The sequence below is a fragment of the Mercenaria mercenaria genome, chromosome 5 (assembly GCF_021730395.1).
Source record: "Mercenaria mercenaria strain notata chromosome 5, MADL_Memer_1, whole genome shotgun sequence".
NCBI lineage: Eukaryota > Metazoa > Mollusca > Bivalvia > Venerida > Veneridae > Mercenaria > Mercenaria mercenaria.
In genome coordinates this window covers 24,844,583-24,864,269 of record NC_069365.1, presented here as the reverse complement: position 1 = coordinate 24,864,269, position 19,687 = coordinate 24,844,583, and the positions used below count along the sequence as shown (strand labels likewise).

The following is a 19,687-nucleotide window of genomic DNA, read 5'->3' as shown; positions in this document are numbered from 1 at the left end:
TTTCATTTGTATGTGTACGTGTGTATTTGAATGTACATCACTTTTGGGCGTGTTCATCTTGCATAGGGTGCTACATAAATATGGTATTATATGACATAGTAAAACGTGTTTAGAAAATACATCCTGACGTAATACTTTCAAAATATTATGTCTGACGTAATAATACTTCAACACGTGCTCATCTTTATTATGTCTAACGTAATACCTTTACAAAAAATGTGCTAGTCTTTATGATAACAGTTTTAATATCTTAAAAATATGTTCGAGTCCGTCCCTTTTTTCTAACGGTATATCTTTATTACTACTATTGCTACTCCTTTTAATTTTTTTTTTAAATAAGGAACTATTTCTTACCGGGTATTTTTTAATCAAACATTTAGATAACACTGGCTATTAGTATAGGTTATAGATTATTTATTGAACTTCTAATGCAATTAAGTTTGCCGAAACGGAGCGTAGCGTAGTGAAGGCAAAACTTAAAGGCTGATTTTGGTGGGACCAAGGTTTATTTTGTTTCAAGACAATTTTTGGGTTCGTAATGACCCATCACAAATAATGTTCAATAAAACAAGGGTGCATGGTTTATTTTGGAGGAGTCAGAAATTCAACCCTTTACTATGAAGTCAGCTTGATTAATTGAGCAGAGGGAGACCAGTGTAGTTTATTTTAATTAATGAAATTAACGAACAGCATGATCTGACAGTTAATACCAGTTGTTGATTTTTTTTTGTTTTGGCTAATTATCTATTGTAGATAATAAAAGAACTTTTGTGTTGATCAAACACAATAATATCATAATTAATTCAGATAAGTGGATAATTTTCATATAAAAATGAAAATTATTGAAAACCTTTCATTATAAAGAAGATTGCAAGTTTTTTTTTTCTAAATGTGTTTTGGTAAGAATTGTTATATTTTCTGAAAATGTGAACTTACCTCATTCTAAAGTTCGCAGTTAATTACTTCGTATTATTTACATACTCATTTCAAATTCGACAAACATTTGTTTGTCTAACACAAAGCACGTTTTTACTATTCACCAATTTTGTTTATTTCCATTCTATTTTCTTTTATTACTTCCTCTTTATTCTCCTTATAACTTCACTTTTGATCATCTAAATCAATTTATCATTATCTATACTTCAAACTATCTATATATAAACAATTAAATTATATTAGATATGTCAAAATATTTAAAATTTTTTAAATTTAAAGTAATAGTTTTATATTATCATTACAAATATACAAAAATCTAACTAATATTTATATTATATTCACGTTTTACTGAGAAAAAATATTCTTTCATTACCATTGACCATTTATGGTCCTAGTTGTCGTCCCTGTGTGCTAATTGCCCTCAATCAGTTGCTATTACATAATCGCTGATTAAGCAGCAGATAAGATGGAAGTTGTATATTGGATTTGGGGGGGGGGGGTGGGGACACTTATATAGTAGTGAATCTAGGCCTTTAATGCGAGTTGTTTGTGGAACACAATTTTATATTCTTATTCAATGGAAATTTAATATGCAGGTTTAACTCGTAATGATCTAACAGTACAATTCAAACAACTACATGTATAAATAAAACAAGACAAAGTAGAATTTAAGTGCACCCTGGTTTATTTTTACACCAGCAGAGGTAGTGAAATATGCAGAAAGTTCAAACTTGAACTATGAAAGTACAGCTTGCATTAAAATATTTGAGCCGCGCCAGACGTCTGGTCAGGATCCATGCTGTTCGCTTTCAAAGCCTATTGTAATTAGAGAAACTGTAAGCGAACAGCATGGATCCTGACCAGACTGTGAGGATGCGCAGGCTGGTCTGGATCCATGCTGATCGCAAACCCACTGTGTTGGTTTTCACATGGCACAGCTAATTTATCTATTTGGTCCGTTTATTACATAGATACATTACTTGTATGCAGTCCCTGCTTTGGTAATTGCTCCGCCTCCTGGGAAATCCATAATAGGCGGAACAATGAATACTCATTAATGTTGAACTACTTCACGATTAAGTGGATCAGATTCTTCAGTTATGAAACACTATGGACATAAGTTGGTTACTTTTTTGAAAATCCCTCGCTTGTCATTTGATAAAAACGATGGTTGAACTATAAGTAGTTTTTATACTTACCTGAAATGGTGTAATCTGGGACTTAATCGAATTTGTTTACTCACTAATTCAATATCAGTTTCGATAAATGTGAAAGCGTAAACCTATCATTCATTCAAATGATATCAGCTATTTAAAATAGTACTTCCGTATTCGTATCTCTCAGCGTATTACTCATTTATGTAACTCTCCTTCACCACATTTCTCTCGTGTATCTTAACTTCACCAAACATCGCACTTGTTTACTGATTCACCAAAGTTCTCCCATTTGTCACTCATTCACCGCACTTCTCCGTTGTATCTCTCCTTTATTACATTCCTCCTATGTATCTCTCCTTCATCACACTTCACCTTTTTGTATCCCTCCTAAATCACAATTATCCCATTATCTTACCTTCACCACACTTCTCATATATAAGAACACATTAAAATATATTCCCCAGAATCGTCCCAAAATATTTAAAATTTCCTTTTACAAATTTCAAAGTAATGTTTTAGCTAGGTTATCATGTAAAAATCGCTAACCAAACCAAATCCTAACTAAAATTTATGATGTCACAATATTTACGTTGTGTACACATGTGTACGAATAAAATGACGTTGCTTAACAATTTACGCATTTTATGATGCCATATTGTATCGTTTACCCTGATAAATGAATAAATAAACGAAACCATTTCACAGATAATAAGTAACCCATGTAATGTGTGTTATTTATTTTTTACTTTATAATTTACTTGCTCCAACACAGACTTTTACATTTATATACAAGATGCGTACATATATATCCTCATGTACCACTTTTTCACCGAAATTCTGCCATGTATCACTCTTTTACCACAATTCTCCAATGTATCACACCGCCAATGCACTATTCTCCTAAAACCTCTTCTTTACCACACTTCTCCCTTTCTACCATGTATCTACCCATCACCATTCGTCTTTTATGTATCACTCCTTCAGTACACTTCTCTTATGTATCATTCCCTCAACACAATTTGCCAAGGTATTTCTTACTCATCAGGGTTCTCCCACTTTAGGTATTACTTACTGCCTCAGCACACTTCTTCAGTGTATGACGTCTTCATCGCATTTCTTTTAGGTATCACTCCTTAACTACAATTTCCTCATATTTCCTCATATTTCACTCCTCTATATTTCACTTCTCCCATATATTTTCCTTCATCACACTTCTACCATGTTTCACTCCTTTACCAAACTTCTCCCATGTGTTTCTCTCTCTTATATCATTACTGTTCTCACATGTATCACTCCTTTACCACACTTCTCCCATATTTCTTCCTTCATCACACTTTTCCCATATATTTTTCTTCATCACACTTCTCAAATGTATCACTCCTTTGCCACACTTCTCCCATATATCTTCCTTCATTACACTTCTCCCATGTGTTACTCCTCCATCACACTTTTCCCATATATCTTCCTTCATCACACTTCTCAAATGTATCACTCCTTTGCCACACTTCTCCTATATATCTTCCTTCATTACACTTCTCCCATGTGTTACTCGTCCATCATACTTTTCCCATATATCTTCCTTCATCACACTTCTCAAATGTATCACTCCTTTGCCACACTTCTCCCATATATCTTTCATCATTACACTTCTCCCATGTGCTACTCCTTAATTACACTTCTCTTATGTATTACTCCTTCATCATAGGTCTCCCATGTATCATTCCCTCACCACACTTGTCATATATCTCGTTTAATTCCGCAATGTCGCATTGAGTACATGTCTGAGTAAATTGTACGTTAGACGTACTTTGTTTGCACAAGATCATTACATATGATGCTAACGGGATTTCCTTGACCGGAATACTTGTGTGCTTACTACTCTCTAAAATGGTGTTGGGTACATCATTGGCCATCATTTTCATGATGTACAAATCCATACATACACTGCTATAGGACTGTTTTCTTTTGAATCCCTACAGGATGTTTGTCCTTCCTTATAGCGTCAGATCATTATTTAAGGAGGTTGTATACCTTGTTACCAGGGTAAATTCAAAATTAGTTGTACCGTAGCAATCTACTGTGTTTCGTGTAATTAATAGTTTTAGCTGTAACAAAGTAAAGTTTGTTTACCTCTCTCTCTTCAAGTATAATTTTATCCAGGTTTGAAATGCATGATCCCCCAAAGGTATTTTATGTAGAAAGAAGAAGGAAAATACGCGTTAGCTTTCTAATATAAGCTTAGAATGTGAATGCATATATGTTGTGAGGCTCGCGTTTCCCTGGTAACGCATATTCTCTCATTTTTGGACAATTATGTATAACGTGTTTTTCGACGGCTTCAGTGCCATTCTGTTATTAGGGAAATGTTATCAGCAGAACACTAAATATTTTACATGGTACACTTTTTATCTTAACGTTTATGGTAACCATGGCAACAAAGATGTTAAAATGATCTTATATCTTGCATTTTAATCGTAATTTCTTTGAAAAATATTGAATAAAATTATCTTCCTCGATTAAAGTAGCTATGGAACATTTTATTTCTAAAGTAAATAATATGTTCGTGCTATTCGCATTTATTTTAACAAATTTCAAAGCTGAAATACAGCAGTAACCGTCGGCTGACATTTTTATAGAAAAACCGTTGTACTTGCAATTATTATTCTCATGGATATTGTTGAAATACAGTTAAAAAGCTGAAGCTGTGTTCTTTAAATCGATCTGTGTCAACGCTTTTGAATTTTACATTTAGAAATATTGTTACGGGTTTCGTTTCCATGGTAACATTAATTTAATTCAAGAAATCACCGTCTTCTACTGAAATTTGAAAACTTTTAAAGCTTAGTTTTAGTATATAGGTACCAAATTATCAATGGAAACGGAAAAATAGATATCACAAACCGAATTGCCCATTTTTTTTGTTTGAAAATGACCGCACTAAGTAACCTTCACCCAACTATATTCCAAATAATATAAGTTAGCATCATCCATTTTCTTTCATTCTGTATAACATTTCAATATCATAACATGAAACCCGCAAAATGGCGATCATTTTTCAGAGCGACAGATTAATAAAAATACTTCGGCAAATTTTGGCTGTTTAAAAGTTGTTTAAATAGAAACAAATGATCAGTATTACGTACTTTCAAAATAAAAACTATTAATTTTGCACAGTAACTGACACGTAACTTCATCACGTTATCGAAATTAAGACGCCAATGTTTTGTAGCATTTCTGTCGTAATTTATTCATTATGTCAGCATTTTCAAATCATTAAGCGCCCGATCAGAGACTGGTTAATGTTTTTTTTTATAAACTGGGAAACCCTTATCATAAATTGTTTTTCAGATTTATTAGAAAAGCAACGATCGATGAATAATATAATGTTAGTAACATCAAATATGCGACATAAGGGTGGATATAGGAAAAGTTGGATATTTTAAGATCTCACACCACGAGGGGTAAGTTGCTGTAAACAACAGAAGAATAAATATGCAAACACATTTAATTTTGTCGTAAGCGTTGACGTAAATGCTCACGTTAACATCCGGTTGGGCATGCGCACATACAAACGGTAAGGTATACTACCTCCTAAATACAGTAAGGCAGTTTAACGTTGAAAATATAAGGAAGCGATTTCAGAAGAAAGAAGAAATATACGATATTTTGCAAATTATGAGGGGCGTTCTGAAAATGATTTCACTAGCCTTATAAATGATCTGAATCATGTGCAAAATACATCGATAAAACGGTTTGTTGTTAACCTTTAAAATTACATTAAGTGAAGGTATGCATCCCTACGTTAGGTACGTCTACCAACTAAGCTCCATAGACAAAGCGCAGATCTACGGATCACGGGGTTGATTCCCGGACAAGGCATAAGTTTTCCATGTCGACATTGTGTCTGAATTCGTCTTCCACCTCTGATTCATGTGGGAAAGTTGGCAGATACTTACGGACAACAAGTTTGTACTGTTACAGGATGCAGGAGCATTGGTTAGGTTAATTGCCCGCCGTTATAAATGAAATACCGTTGCAAAGCTGTTGTTTGATTTGGGTGCCGTTAACCCAGAGACAAACTAACAAACTCAAATCATCCATGTGGCTTTATAAAAGGTAATTTTGGTTAATATTTAATCAAGATCTCGTCAAAATAAACTAGCAATAGGATTATGCTTCATCCAAACGACCGTTCGATATTGATATTTCAGCAAATTTTATGACGTCATCTTAAAATATTAAATTTATATAATGTCAATTTCAAAGCGTTCCAAGCTGATCAATACTAAACTACGTTAGGACTTCACATACAGTAAATATTTAAGAACTGAATGCTATTTTTGTGTTATTATTCATTCTTATAATTCAATTTAGACCAAAGAAAATATATAATTTAAGATTTAATCTTAATTGATCCAAAACTTAGAGGTTATCATGTTTGTGCCATTATATAGAGGATATTTGTTTGTTTTGAGTGAATATGGAATCGATGTTTCTCATTACAGAGCTGGTGCAGCCGTTCTGCGCATGCCCGGAATGATTATCAATAGGAGCGCACGGCAAAATAACGAATTTTTTGGCATGTCCGCACGCATTTAGTGTATAATATGCATAATATACTGCAAAAGGTTAGGGTTTGTATCAGCATGGTTACAAAATATATACATTTAAAATATTTTTCGTTCAAATTTAGTTAATCCGTTATATACCGGAGTCTGTAATATATCACGGGCGCACCAGCTCTGATTTTTGTCACAGCCATATGGAATATATCCCGCTGAAAAGTGAGAAAATTTCAAATATTTTCATGAGCGCGTAGCGCGAATGAAAATATGAACATTTTCTCACTTCTCAGTGAGATATATTCCATATTCACCCAAAACAAACAAATTTTCTTTTTTATTTTATGCTTAATTACGTTGCGATATGCATTTTGCAACAAATTTTAACTCAGTGCGGTAAACAGACGCACGTAAACGAACACGACGTCATACGTGTTGTGACGTTAGGAAGACGCACATGACATAAAGTTCCATTTTATTTTATTTCTTGTTGCATAACGTTATGAAATTCTTATTAAGTAAAATGATTTGAATCGAGAAATGTACTATAAAGACCAAAGTACAACTACAATTTTCATCCTGTTTTAAGCAAATAATTTAAAATTGTGTAAATTTATACACAATGTGCAAGTAGCTCGGCAAAGATTTAATATTTACTGTGAGTGATAAGCCGAGAGTGATATGGATTATATCTCACTGATAAAATTCAGTATTTCATCAGTTAGCATAAAATAAAAGTTTATACACCATAGGATTATTTACAAATCTCTTGTATTAATTTAAACATTCTATTGACGAGTCTGATGTAGGATTTCGATCATCTGCAATTAAGTAATGAAACTAGCACCATCATTTTCGGTAAATAATTCGTATCTGATTTAAAATGATAGTGAAATTCATTTTACTATCAAAGAAAGTTGAGTGAAAATGTAAACCGATTCAGATCTTTCTTTCTCATTATATTTGTAGTGTTTAAGAAATTCTGTCAGAACGAATGCAGATCAATATGATTTATGCAACCTTTCCTGACATAGTGGTAGGGGATTTATAGCTGAATACAAAACTAACTACTTTGATAAAATCGTGATTTATCAGATCTGAAGTAGTACAGTGCATTTTTTAACTAAATAAACTTTGAAATCATTCTGATTAGATAATGAGCATTGGCTAGATCGTTTCCTGATTCGTTAGATTAATAACCAATCTATATGCACTATTGATACTTGTGATTGCACACATGATAGTTTAACACAAGTAGAGAAAGACCGTCTATTGTAGAGCATTCGGTATTTTATATTATTATTTATTGGAGTAACTGATGCCTGAACAGAGTTTAGACAAAAATACAAAATTAGTTTGAAAAAAAAAACTGAAGTTAACGGATAAATGTGACGATAAAGAAATTTATATTAAATCTTAAATTAAAAGAAAAATTTGCGAGAATCTTTAGAATAATGTTTCTTCTATAAATAATTTGATATCTGTCGTAAATTGTATAACTAGGTTGATCTTATATCACCTATATGAAATAGGAACGTCTTAATCAACGTCTTATCAAAGCTAACAGAAACTTATATTTCATGCGTGTATTAAAATTAAATAAATGTGGAACTTTACAGACGGCAAAGCAATGAACGTAACATTGTGCCTGCCATGGAATGTCACGGAAAATATGACTACGGATGTCAATAAAGAGGCAGAGTGTGGAAACGAAACGGAGGCTGTTGTGTCGGAGTATCTCTGGAAAATATTTCCACCAATTTTGATTTTAATTGGATTGACTGGAAACTGTTTGACAATCATAGTTATCAAAAGACTTGGATTTAGGAAACAACCCACATTGACGTTTCTTCTCTGTCTGGCAATAAGTGATATTGTTGTCTTATGTACGGGGCTGCCTCGGTACTGGATTCTCTATGTGTTCGACTATGATCTCAAAACGGCGAGTAATGCCAACTGCAAACTGTATTATTTCTTTCTGTATATGACGATGCAATACTCTTCGTGGATTCTTGTCGGTGTCACAGTAGAAAGACTTATTAAAGTTTATTTTCCAATGAAATACAGAAGGATATATAGCTACAGGAAAGTGATAATCGAACTCCTTGTAACTTTGTTTATTTTAATTTTAGTCAATGGACATTTCTTTTTTACAAATGGTATTAACGACTTCACGGAGGGTGACTGTAGTTCCCTCAATCCTGGCTTCTATTATTTCGACGAGAATGTGTTTATATATATTGACTTTTCTGTTCTCAGCGTTATTCCTTTCATGATTATGCTGGTATGTAACATTCTACTGGTGAAAGTCCTCAGAAAAGTACAACGGAACCGAGTCTCTATGATGCATAAATCCGTTTATAGACGAACTAGCCGTTTTAGTGTCAAAATGACAAAAATGTTAGTCGTATGTACATTTTATTTCTTAATTGCCACAGCGCCGATCTCTATATATTTTATATTGGACACATACCTGTTACCCGAGTATGAAAGCAACAACAACTGTCCAGCAATTTCACGAATGGATCTGGCATGGAGTATCACCTACCTATTTCAGTATTCTAACTCCTGCATAAATTTCTACCTATATACTGCTATGAACGACAGATTTTATAAAGAACTGAAAGCTTTGCTACACTGCCGTCGAAGGTATTTAGAGTTTTTTTTTATTTCTTCCCATTTCATCAATAGGCCTAAGCATTTCTGTATGTATGTTAAACAGGATTTACCCTAAACTGATAACAAAGCAAGAGAAACCATCAGCTATAAGCATAGATGCATGTGACGGAAATTTCTGTACCATATATTTTTCTATTCTTACCTAAGAAGATTATAGATGTGAAAACAAAGACGAACTATGTCTGAAATGTAATTGTTATCATAGGCGCTTACTAGAATGTAAGATATTAGTTACTATTCATTTTCTTACTACTTTACTAAAATAAACAAGCATTAATCAAAACTATGACACAGGTTCATATTTTAATATTGCATGATACTTCTAATAGTATTTGACATGATATATAAAAAACGCTCTATGCATTAAGCACATTGTTAGTAAACATTATCTTCAACGTTGCAAGTGAACACAGAGACTTAAATGCACTATTAGATTATTTGAACGTTGACAAAATTGAGAATAACAGTGCACAAGATAAATATGAAATACCAAGAAACAAATACATTTCGTTTTTATGAAATGTCGAATCTCAAATGTAAACAGTCATTTTTGTTTAGATTGTAATATTAGGTCTTGACATATTTGTGCTGTAAGATTGTACATAGTTCTATTAGGCAATGAGTATTGCGAAGGTAATGTGTTTTTGTTTAACCTGCTCAGAAAAACTCATTCATTTACATTGTGTTATTACTTTTGATGCCCTAAAGGCGCGACAAATGTTCCTTTCATACACGTTAACATTCAGGGAAAAGCCTGTTGGAATATCGGAAAAAATGTACTTCTGGAATTAATATTACCAGATTTTTACAAAATGAAAGAGCATGTGACAGAAGCGATAAGCACATCTAAGATTTTCATTTATATATACTTTCGTGTATGTTATGTAAACTCAAATACCCATTATTTTGAAATGGTAAACACCTGCTTTCACTTTGTGTATATTTTGCTGGGCTACCTGGCGATATGTTGCGGTTGTCTAACTAATTGTATATCAATGAGCCTGTGTTTAAAAATGGGTTTATTACTAATAATTGTTTCTTGAAATTCAAAGAAAACATACATGATAATTTCAAAGGATCAAATGACAATAATATTAATCATAGGTTAAAAGAGCAAACCTCTGTATTGAAGTAGGACTTTAAAAATGTTGAAAAGCGTAGACAAGAGACAAATACAATAAATACATGTAATGGATGAATTGTCCAGTTAATACCAAACTTACAAGTAATGTAGAAGTACATGTGTATGTACTGATATATGCATGTAACTACATTTAATATCAGTTCTTCAAAGTTTTTTTTTTTTCGATATTAAATGATTTTACTTTCTATGCGAAATGCATAATGACTGTTAATATGACATTATACATGTTGATAAATTCGTATATTATATACTTTATATTGTTTGTTACAGTTTACGTATGATGAGAGTCTACTCCACACAGCGACAAGGTAGCAGCGGTCGAAGGCTAGCGTCATCAGTGATGTCTACAAGTGTTGGTTTAGATAACTCCGTTTCTGAAGAAAATCGTATCTAAAAATATAGGAATATACAGATATTGATGGTCTGTCTTAACACACCAACATTCTCGAGTGTGATAGTATTTTGAATAGTTAATGGTCTTGTGGTGGTGTTTTAACTGTGTTCTGCCAATTGTCTACAAGTTCTGTGATGATATTCAATAAACACTGAGACAGCTTGCGAAACTTCCTATATAGAAGTCGAAAGCTACAACTCGTAGTAAAACGTAGTTTTTATTAATGAGATTATTTCTAGTCAATAATTTCAGAGCTACATTTGCAGAAATAAATGATGTTATGTTTTGTTAAGATTTTCACATTGTACGAAATATTACAAATGAAGAAGACCTGTATTTTTGTTCACATTTTTTGAGGCATGTATGTTTCCCACCTGTAAATTTCAACTGTATTTCTGCTCACTTTTCAGATAAATGATTTTACACATATTATTATAAAATATAAGTCTTTTTCATACGTTTGATAGCTATAAAGCAGGTTGTTTTTTCGAACTGATAGTAGAAATGGTGGCCTAAAGATGTATCTTTTTTTAAAAATACACATTAGATTTCTGATTCTGTAGAAACAGATATAATATAAACGTTATTGCAGATACTGGACTAAATGTAAAATCTTTCTTTTCTTTTTGGCCTTGATGTATAATCAATTAACAAATATAAGAAATATCTTAGAAAAACATGACCTAACAAAAATCTCTCACCTGCTAATAAGCATTCAATTAAGGACATTATTGTGCTCATTTTGTAAGAAAAAAAATTAAAGGAGAGGTTATTACATTCTGCAGCTTTTATTTTCCGTATGTCATTTATGGATATAGAGAATCTGTCATTGGTGTTCGGTTAAGATCAGAAAATCCCAACCCGAGGGCGCACCGCTCAAGTCTTAAACGAGGCTGAGCCGAGTTTAAGACTTGAGCGGTGCGCCCGAGGGTTGGGATTTCCGATCTTCACCGAACACCAATGATGGATTCTATTTCTCACTTACCTCAACAGAAACAATAAAAACAAGCATGAAAATATGAAACTATTTAAAACGCTGGAAATTGACGTCCGTAAGCAGAAGTGACGTCATGACATTTCAGTGACGCACAATAACAAAGTTCCGCCTTAGTTTTATCGTTTGTAGCGTAACGGTACATTCTTATCATAAAGTAATGAATTTTGAATCGAGAAATACAGTATAAGGAACGGAGAGAAAAGATAAAGGTACCTGATTTTTAATTATTTTACATAAATAATATGTATATTCAGTGCATGAAGTAGTCCGTCACAGGAGTGTGGGATAACCCATGTGAGATAAGATTTTCCAGCATTTCTAAAAATAGAGATTTTTCTGTCCGATAAGTGAGAAATATTGATTTCAACCATACAGTTTATTTGAGTATATTAATATGAGATAATAATTAGATATTTAAGATTTACACATCGATTCATAACATTCTCAGTTTGTTACTGTGTTCACTTTATATACCATAATGCATAATTTCAATTTTATATTGATTCGTGTTATGCCATAATTAAATCTTGAATAATTCATTGAAAAGTGTTCTTTGTTGATATTGTGCAATTAAACCTATCATTTAAAAGTAATAGCCTTATGTGTAAAATATTGCCATGAAACATCTAACGCACAATTGCCAATAAGTTAGTCAAAGTTTTACAATAAAGTGGAAGCTCACTTAAATGTGTACATAAGTACTTAAGTAAAAAAATATGCATTTTTTTAACTTGGATACGTATATTACTGTGTATTTAGAACTGCAATCACAATTAAATATTGCATTTAGTGACAACTTTAAAAATCTTGAAATATAAACAGGATCATTCTATCATGACATAGACATTGTGAGTAATTGATCATACTTTCAAATATAAAATTTAAACATTAATTTATAATATATATTTCATAACGCTGTATGACAAACGTCAGAGAACGTCCCTGTATTTGACAGATTATTATAGATAATGAAATTGTAGAGGTACCGAATAAGATTTTTATTCAACCAGAATGCAAATAAGCAAACTCAATTCAAATATTCAAGCATCTTTCTGATCTGCATAAAAATAAAAGGAATTCTACGAAATGTTTCATTTGAATTTTATTTGTTTTAAATGAATTATTGAGTTTCTTTGTTTATAGAAGTGGCGTGTTTGCTTTTTTGCTGTTTGTACACCAGAACACGCACTAAACAATCTAGAGTGAATGTCTGTCCGACATTGTGACATAATTATTTTCTTTTTTTCTGGTATAAGTGTCTTATGTTTATCTTTTCAACATTTTTATAAAAAAAGTATTGAACACGTGGTGTACTTTTATTATTTCTATCTTTGATATTGATCAAGTAGTCTATTATCAGAAACTTAATACCCTTACATTTCCATGTCTCGTTCCATCTACTTAGCACGACAACGCTACAATGTGCAACATATATCTTAGACAATGCTAAAAGTGCAAGTGCAATTCTGTGAAATTAACGATAACTCTCAACTTCACTGACTTCATTACAAGTTACTGAACTTTAAGGTAAATATATTAAAACTGAAAACAATGATAAAGATTCTGTAGGAACTTGATTTTAAAAGAAAAGCAGCCTTTCTGAATCAACTCTACTCTGAATGAAGTGCTAGCTGAGATACCTAAATGGACAACACCACTCTAGTGGTAATGTTTTCGGTATAAACGTTTTTTTATTTCTTAATAAAAAAAGTCATTATGAATCTATGTAGATCCGAACGGAAAATTCACGGATCTAACTACAACGGAGATTCAATTTCACAAGATTTTCATTTAGAAGCATATAACACAAACAAACAAAGCGATAGCAGAGTCGGGTTGATACTTTCAGATTTTATTGATACAATGTATATATAGATATTTATACATGTTACTGTTATTCATGAAACTTTATATTATGTGTATTTAAGAAAAGTGGACAATGATAAGGAATGCCAATTATGTAAGTACAAAAAGGGTCATAATTCTAAAAAAAATGCATGTCAGATTTATCAGTTTTGGCCTACATACTTGCTTCATGAGGATAAACAAGTGCGCAAATATTCTAAACTGTTACATCATAACAAAAAATATCATGCAATTCTAATCTTTAAAATACAAAAGGGAATAATAATGATAAATATGCTTTATGATTCTTGGCCAACGTACTCAGCTAATGATGATAAAAACGTTGCCAACGCCGACAATGGCGTAAGAACAATTACACATAGACTTTCGTAAAAAACCAAGACGAGCTCAAATGTTGTTATGTGTTATCATTTTGACCATAAGTGAAATAAACAAAAACCGTATGATATAGTACACATGATCACAAGTAAATTCATAGTTCGTTTTTATAAATGTATCAATTGATTATTATACTGAAATCGATCCTTTAATCTTAAAATCTTTATTTTTTAAATATGGTTGTATCAGATATTTACTTCTACCGTTCATGAGAAAGTGGAAGCTTTTGACCTCCTGCCGCCAGGAGACGTGAGATAATTCTCACTGATACAAGCTTAACGGACTTAGGTAAAATCACTGCAGCATTATGAATATTAAAGGCTTTAGAAAATTTTTCTAAGTTCTTTGATTTGCTTATCAGTGTTAGTATGCACAAGCATGCTAATTCCCTGAGGGGCACTTACTTTTAAATCGAAATGATGTCTGTTAAAATCTTAAGATAATTAGCTTGCATTATTTGAATCTGGTATTCAGAATCTACAAAAGCTGACAAAGCCTAAGCAAATCGTCTCTTGTCTTGTTTTTTTCATGAAGTTTTTTTTTCTAAAAATGCTGGTGATAACGTCGTCATTGGTATTGAAGAAGTAAAGGGCGGAAATACAGAGACTAATCATACCAATTTTCAGACCATTCATGGTAGGATTATGTAGACTTAAGTTAGTTTTGCACGTTTGGTAAACCGGAAGTGATGGCGTAACATCATTTATCCGGGAAACGTAGAATAAAGCCTGGATTCGGAGTACGGAAATGAAATCATTTTATGAATCACTGACAACTTGTAAAGTCAAAATATGATACTAAAACATATGGCACGTTGAATAATTCAAACAATGTCTTAAAATTAGTGTGAAATATTCTGTTCACTTCAATCATGGTCAAATATCTCAAAAATAAGCACACGGACCTATACATTTTATTTTACCACATCATATGCCATATGTTTATTTACAACTGAAAAGTGTCACTAAAATCTACATTTTAGAAAAATTTCTATTCGCGAAAATGTTATGAAAGTAGACTCCAATCATGAAAAATTACGTGAGGTCCAAATTTTTCAAATCAGTCTAGCAAAAAGTCAAGCACACAATCCTTTAATTTTTATTTGCTGAATTATCTAGGTATATTCCGTAGTTTTGAAAAATCAGAGCTTATTCAAATTTTACATTGTAGAAAAAAGTTGATCCAAACATGCAGAACTACTTTAATATCTTTACAAATACAAATTTTTACCAGTTATGAAATTCCTTTACCAAAGGAACGCCTACTTCCTGGTGAAGCAGTAGATCTCAGCATTTGTGAAAATCGGACATCTTTACGACGACAGTAATTTACAATTGCGTAGTGATGGGCTGATTAGTCATTGCGCCGAGCAATCATGAATAAACAGCCTTGATCGTCAATAAACTTAAAGTTTTCACTGTCGGTGAAACAAAACAGGTTAAATGCAGTAAAAATGTCACTATTATTTACTTCTAACCAGACAGAATTTTTACAGTTGATAATTCCAGGGCATTGTCTTCATAATTAGAAAAATTAAAGGAATTATATGATTGCCTAAACCCGTAAACTTTATTTTGGCCAGAATTAATGAATTTATTTTCAGAATGATTTATCATCAATCAGTCAGTACTTTTACTGATTAATCAACGCGGAAATTTAGACTAATTCCCTGCTCTACCATTGTACCCCCGTACTGAAGTAGTGAAATTTATATCTTGCGGAACAAAAGAACGTGGTTTTCAATATTGCCAAAATTCATTATGATTACCTCGCATTACCGCTTAGGTCAGCTCATTATCATATGAGCGGAAAAGATATGTATAATTTATTATATGAATTCATTTCCTGATGTTGTATATAAATATATATGTTATCTGAAATGGCCGTTGAAAGGCGGTGTCCGTTTGTTCTTTAAATGTTTTGTCCCTCAAACGAAAGTCTACATTAAAGTATGTATCGATATGTGGATAACACAAAACAAATAAAAGAGCATAAAAGGGCATTACGCTTTGAACGCCACTGAAAAAGTAACCAAATTGTAATGTGCACCAACCTCACTTTTAACAACTACTATGCTAATAAACATAGGACGTTGTAAATAATATATCATATCCCCGCAAAACACTTACACAAGCAGTAGTAAGAAATGACACGACACGTAGTTATGCAAATTATGCACGTGTAAAATATTGTAAAAGGTAAAGTGAATATTTACATATGCATTATTATACAGTACCCAGTGCATTGGCGACAGAAAGAGAAATGAAAGAAATGCCTTCATGTTCCCATATGACTCACACATTAAGGTCCGTTAAATGTAGTGTAATATTTCAGAAAGCAAATAAAACAATATTGAAACAACTAGTGATATGCGCTTAACAATATTATTTTAAAATGATGAAAGCATTTGTTACATGAAAAGTGTTCCATGCTTTTAATACAATTATAAATATTGAATAGCTACAGATTCCTAAATGCAAAGAATGTCCCTGTTATTGTTACTCATATTCTATTTACGCAGCAGGGTAATAGTCAGTCGTTGAGACATTATGCTAAAATGGCAGAGTATTAAAAGAAGCATAGATACAAAAATAACAGTTCAGCATAAACAATGCATTTAAGTAAGCGTTACCCAATGACATTTTACTCCACATTTGCTAGAACGACATAAAATATAACTGGTCTAACTTAAGTGTTATTCATTTCTTTTTTATTATGGAGTCTGCTGCATCAGTGATGTAAGACAAAAATTACACTTGACTGCTTAGCTTATATCCACTTAATTACAGAAAAATGTAAAAATGCATTTAAGACTTTTCCTAGAAGTTTTCTCTTTGCAAAGAATTATTTTGAAATTTTACATCAATCTATTTAAATATTTACTCTTAAATTTCACCGATTATTTGGGTATACCACCGTGAACTATAAGATAAATAAATGACCTGAAGCAAACTGTGAATAAAATTTCATGACAGTGTCACAAATGAATTTAACAGGTATAAACCGCCTAACTAAGATTTTACCTTCTGAAGCATTTTAAAGAGAATCTGGACCTCCATGGCCGAGTAGTTATGGTTGCTGACTTGAAATCAATCGATTCCGTCACCGATGTGAGTTCGAGCCTCACTCAGAACGTATTTTAAACCAAAAGTAGAAATATACTCTCATGTATCATTGACCACACCAAATACAATCAGAGCCGTATACCGCCAATCCAGTCTTCAGCAAACGATTACTTAACTGAAAGATAAAAACGGAGGGAGACAAGTGCTAAATATGCTGCTCATTACAAAACATGTCTGAACCATAGGGTTAAGAAAGATTATCAAAATAAAGAACATCAAACAAGCAAAGCCTGCTTCACAACGTTAACACAAATATTTTGGAAATCGGGTGCAGTTCTGAGATATAAACGATATACTTCAACAGTATTCCTCAACAAAATGCGGCAAACCTGATATAAACAGAAATTTTAGAAATGTAAATAAAGAAGAGTGTTAATTTATCCGATGCATATTGTAGCATAAGGCAACTAAGAAAACTAAGAAAAAATATTCAGTCCGGTCTAGTCTATTCACAAGACGTTTATCCATGAGACGTCATGAAATGTGCAGTTGATATTGATTTAGTATTTCTGAGTATTATCTTCAACTCCTTATCTAACAAGCTCAGCTGAGCACAAAATGCTCAGGGAATGCTATTGTGATCGCTCACTGTTCGGCGTCCATCCATCGTCCGTCCGGCGTCCGTCCGTCCACACATTCCTTTAACATATTCTCCTAAACCAACAGACCAATTCTGGTGAAACTTAAGAGGGATGTTCCTTGTATGATATTTTTAGAAAAAGTACTCAAAAATTGAATACAAAATACTGGTTGCCATGGCAACCGAGAGGAAAACTATCAAAATCTTCTTGCCCAAAACCACATGTCCTAGGACTTTGATATTTGGTACGTAGTATCTTATATCGGTTTTCTACTATGATTGTTCAAATTATTCTCGGCACCGCTGTCAGATCATATGGTTTATATAGACTTATATAGGGAAAAACTTTTTGTCCAAAAGCACAGTTCTTAGGGATTTGATATTTGGAATGTAGCATCACCTAGTGGTCCTCTACCATGATTGTTCAAGTTATCTCCCCAGAATCAAATATAGCCCCGCCCTGGACACAATTTATATAGACCTATATAGGGAAAACTTTAAAAAATTTCTTTTACAAAACACATGGCCTAGCGGTTTTATATTTGGTATGTTGCACCATGTAGTAGTCCTTTACCAAGATTGTTCAAATTATAATCCTTGGGTAAAAACTGGCCCCTGTCCTGGTGGCACATGGTTTAAATAAGACTTGCATAGGAAAAAACTTTGAAAGTCTTTTCGTACACAGTTATTAGGTCTTTGATATTTGCTATGTAGCATTATCTAGTAGTCCTCTACCCAATTTGTTCAAATTCCCTTCCTAGGGTCAGATATGACCCCACTCTCGAGCACATGGTTTATATAGACTTGTATACGGAAAACTTTGAAAATCTTCTTGTCCAAAACCACAGTTCCTAGGGCTTTAAAATTTGGTATGTAGCATTATCAAGTAGTTTTCTACCAAGATTGTTCAAATTATCTCCCTATGGTCAAGTACAGCTCCGCCCTGGGCGTCACATGATTTATATAGACTTATAAAGGGACAAATTTGAAAATCTTCTTGTACAAATCTACAAGGCCTAGAGATTTGATATATGATATGTAGTATCGTGTAGTAGTCTTTTACCAAGACTATTCAAATTATCTCCCTGGGATCAAAACTGATCCCATTCCCGGAACAGATGTTTTGAATAGACTTGTTTAGGGAAATCCTTTCAAAAATTCTTGTCTTAAACCATATCGCCCAAGTTAAGGTATTTAGTATGTAGCATGTTCTACCATGATTGTTCAAATTATGATCCTGGTGTCAATATATGTCACGCCTAGAGGGTACCTTGTTTTTCATTGACTTATATAGGAAAGATATTTTAAAAATCCTGTCCAGAACCGTAAGGCTCAGACCTTTGTTGTTTAGTATTGTCTGGTGGTCAACTATCAAATTTGTTCAAATAATGACCTTGGGATCAAAACTGACTGCGCCCCGAAGACAACTGTTTTTACTTTGTCTTATATAGAGGAAGTCTTTAAAAATTCTTTTCTGAAACCATAGCCTAGAGCTTATATGTAGACATTTGGTATGTGGCATACTCTAGTGGTTCTCTATCACGATTGTTGAAATCATGACCATAGGGTCAATATAGGCCACGCCCGGTTAGTCCATTGTTTTTCAAAGACTTATTTGTTTCTGATGCAACTGCAAGAAATTTGAACCAACCACAATTATTATGTTTGATACAGAATTCAATATTCATCTTTACTAGTCTTAACCGTGACTTACTAACCTACCTTTTTGTGTTTGAAGTTATAGCACAGAAATTTGGACCACGTGTATAATTTTTAAACAAATTTCAATACAGTAACTCATCTTAAAATGTTTTAATCATCACCTACTGACATACCGATACATGCTACAATCATAAAAAGTTTTCTTTC

At 32.7% G+C, this 19,687-nt stretch overlaps 1 protein-coding gene across 1 annotated transcript; it reads left to right on the top strand.

Moving 5' to 3' along the window:
- The first annotated feature begins 7,890 nt into the window (after positions 1 to 7,890).
- LOC123556683 (C-C chemokine receptor type 1-like) lies at positions 7,891 to 11,202 on the top strand. Its single transcript, XM_045347592.2, has 2 exons — positions 7,891 to 9,304; positions 10,749 to 11,202. Exons 1-2 carry the CDS (start codon positions 8,259 to 8,261, stop codon positions 10,870 to 10,872), a joined length of 1,170 nt encoding a protein of 389 aa, XP_045203527.2. The 5' UTR covers positions 7,891 to 8,258; the 3' UTR covers positions 10,873 to 11,202.
- Positions 11,203 to 19,687: the final 8,485 nt, after the last annotated feature.

Excerpts from the sequence above, each read along its gene's own strand:
- LOC123556683 (XM_045347592.2), top strand. The coding sequence starts at position 8,259 with ATGTGGAACTTTACAGACGGCAAAGCAATGAACGTAACATTGTGCCTG. Across the intron at positions 9,305-10,748 it reads TTGCTACACTGCCGTCGAAG|TTTACGTATGATGAGAGTCT; the intron begins GTATTTAGAGTT and ends TGTTTGTTACAG.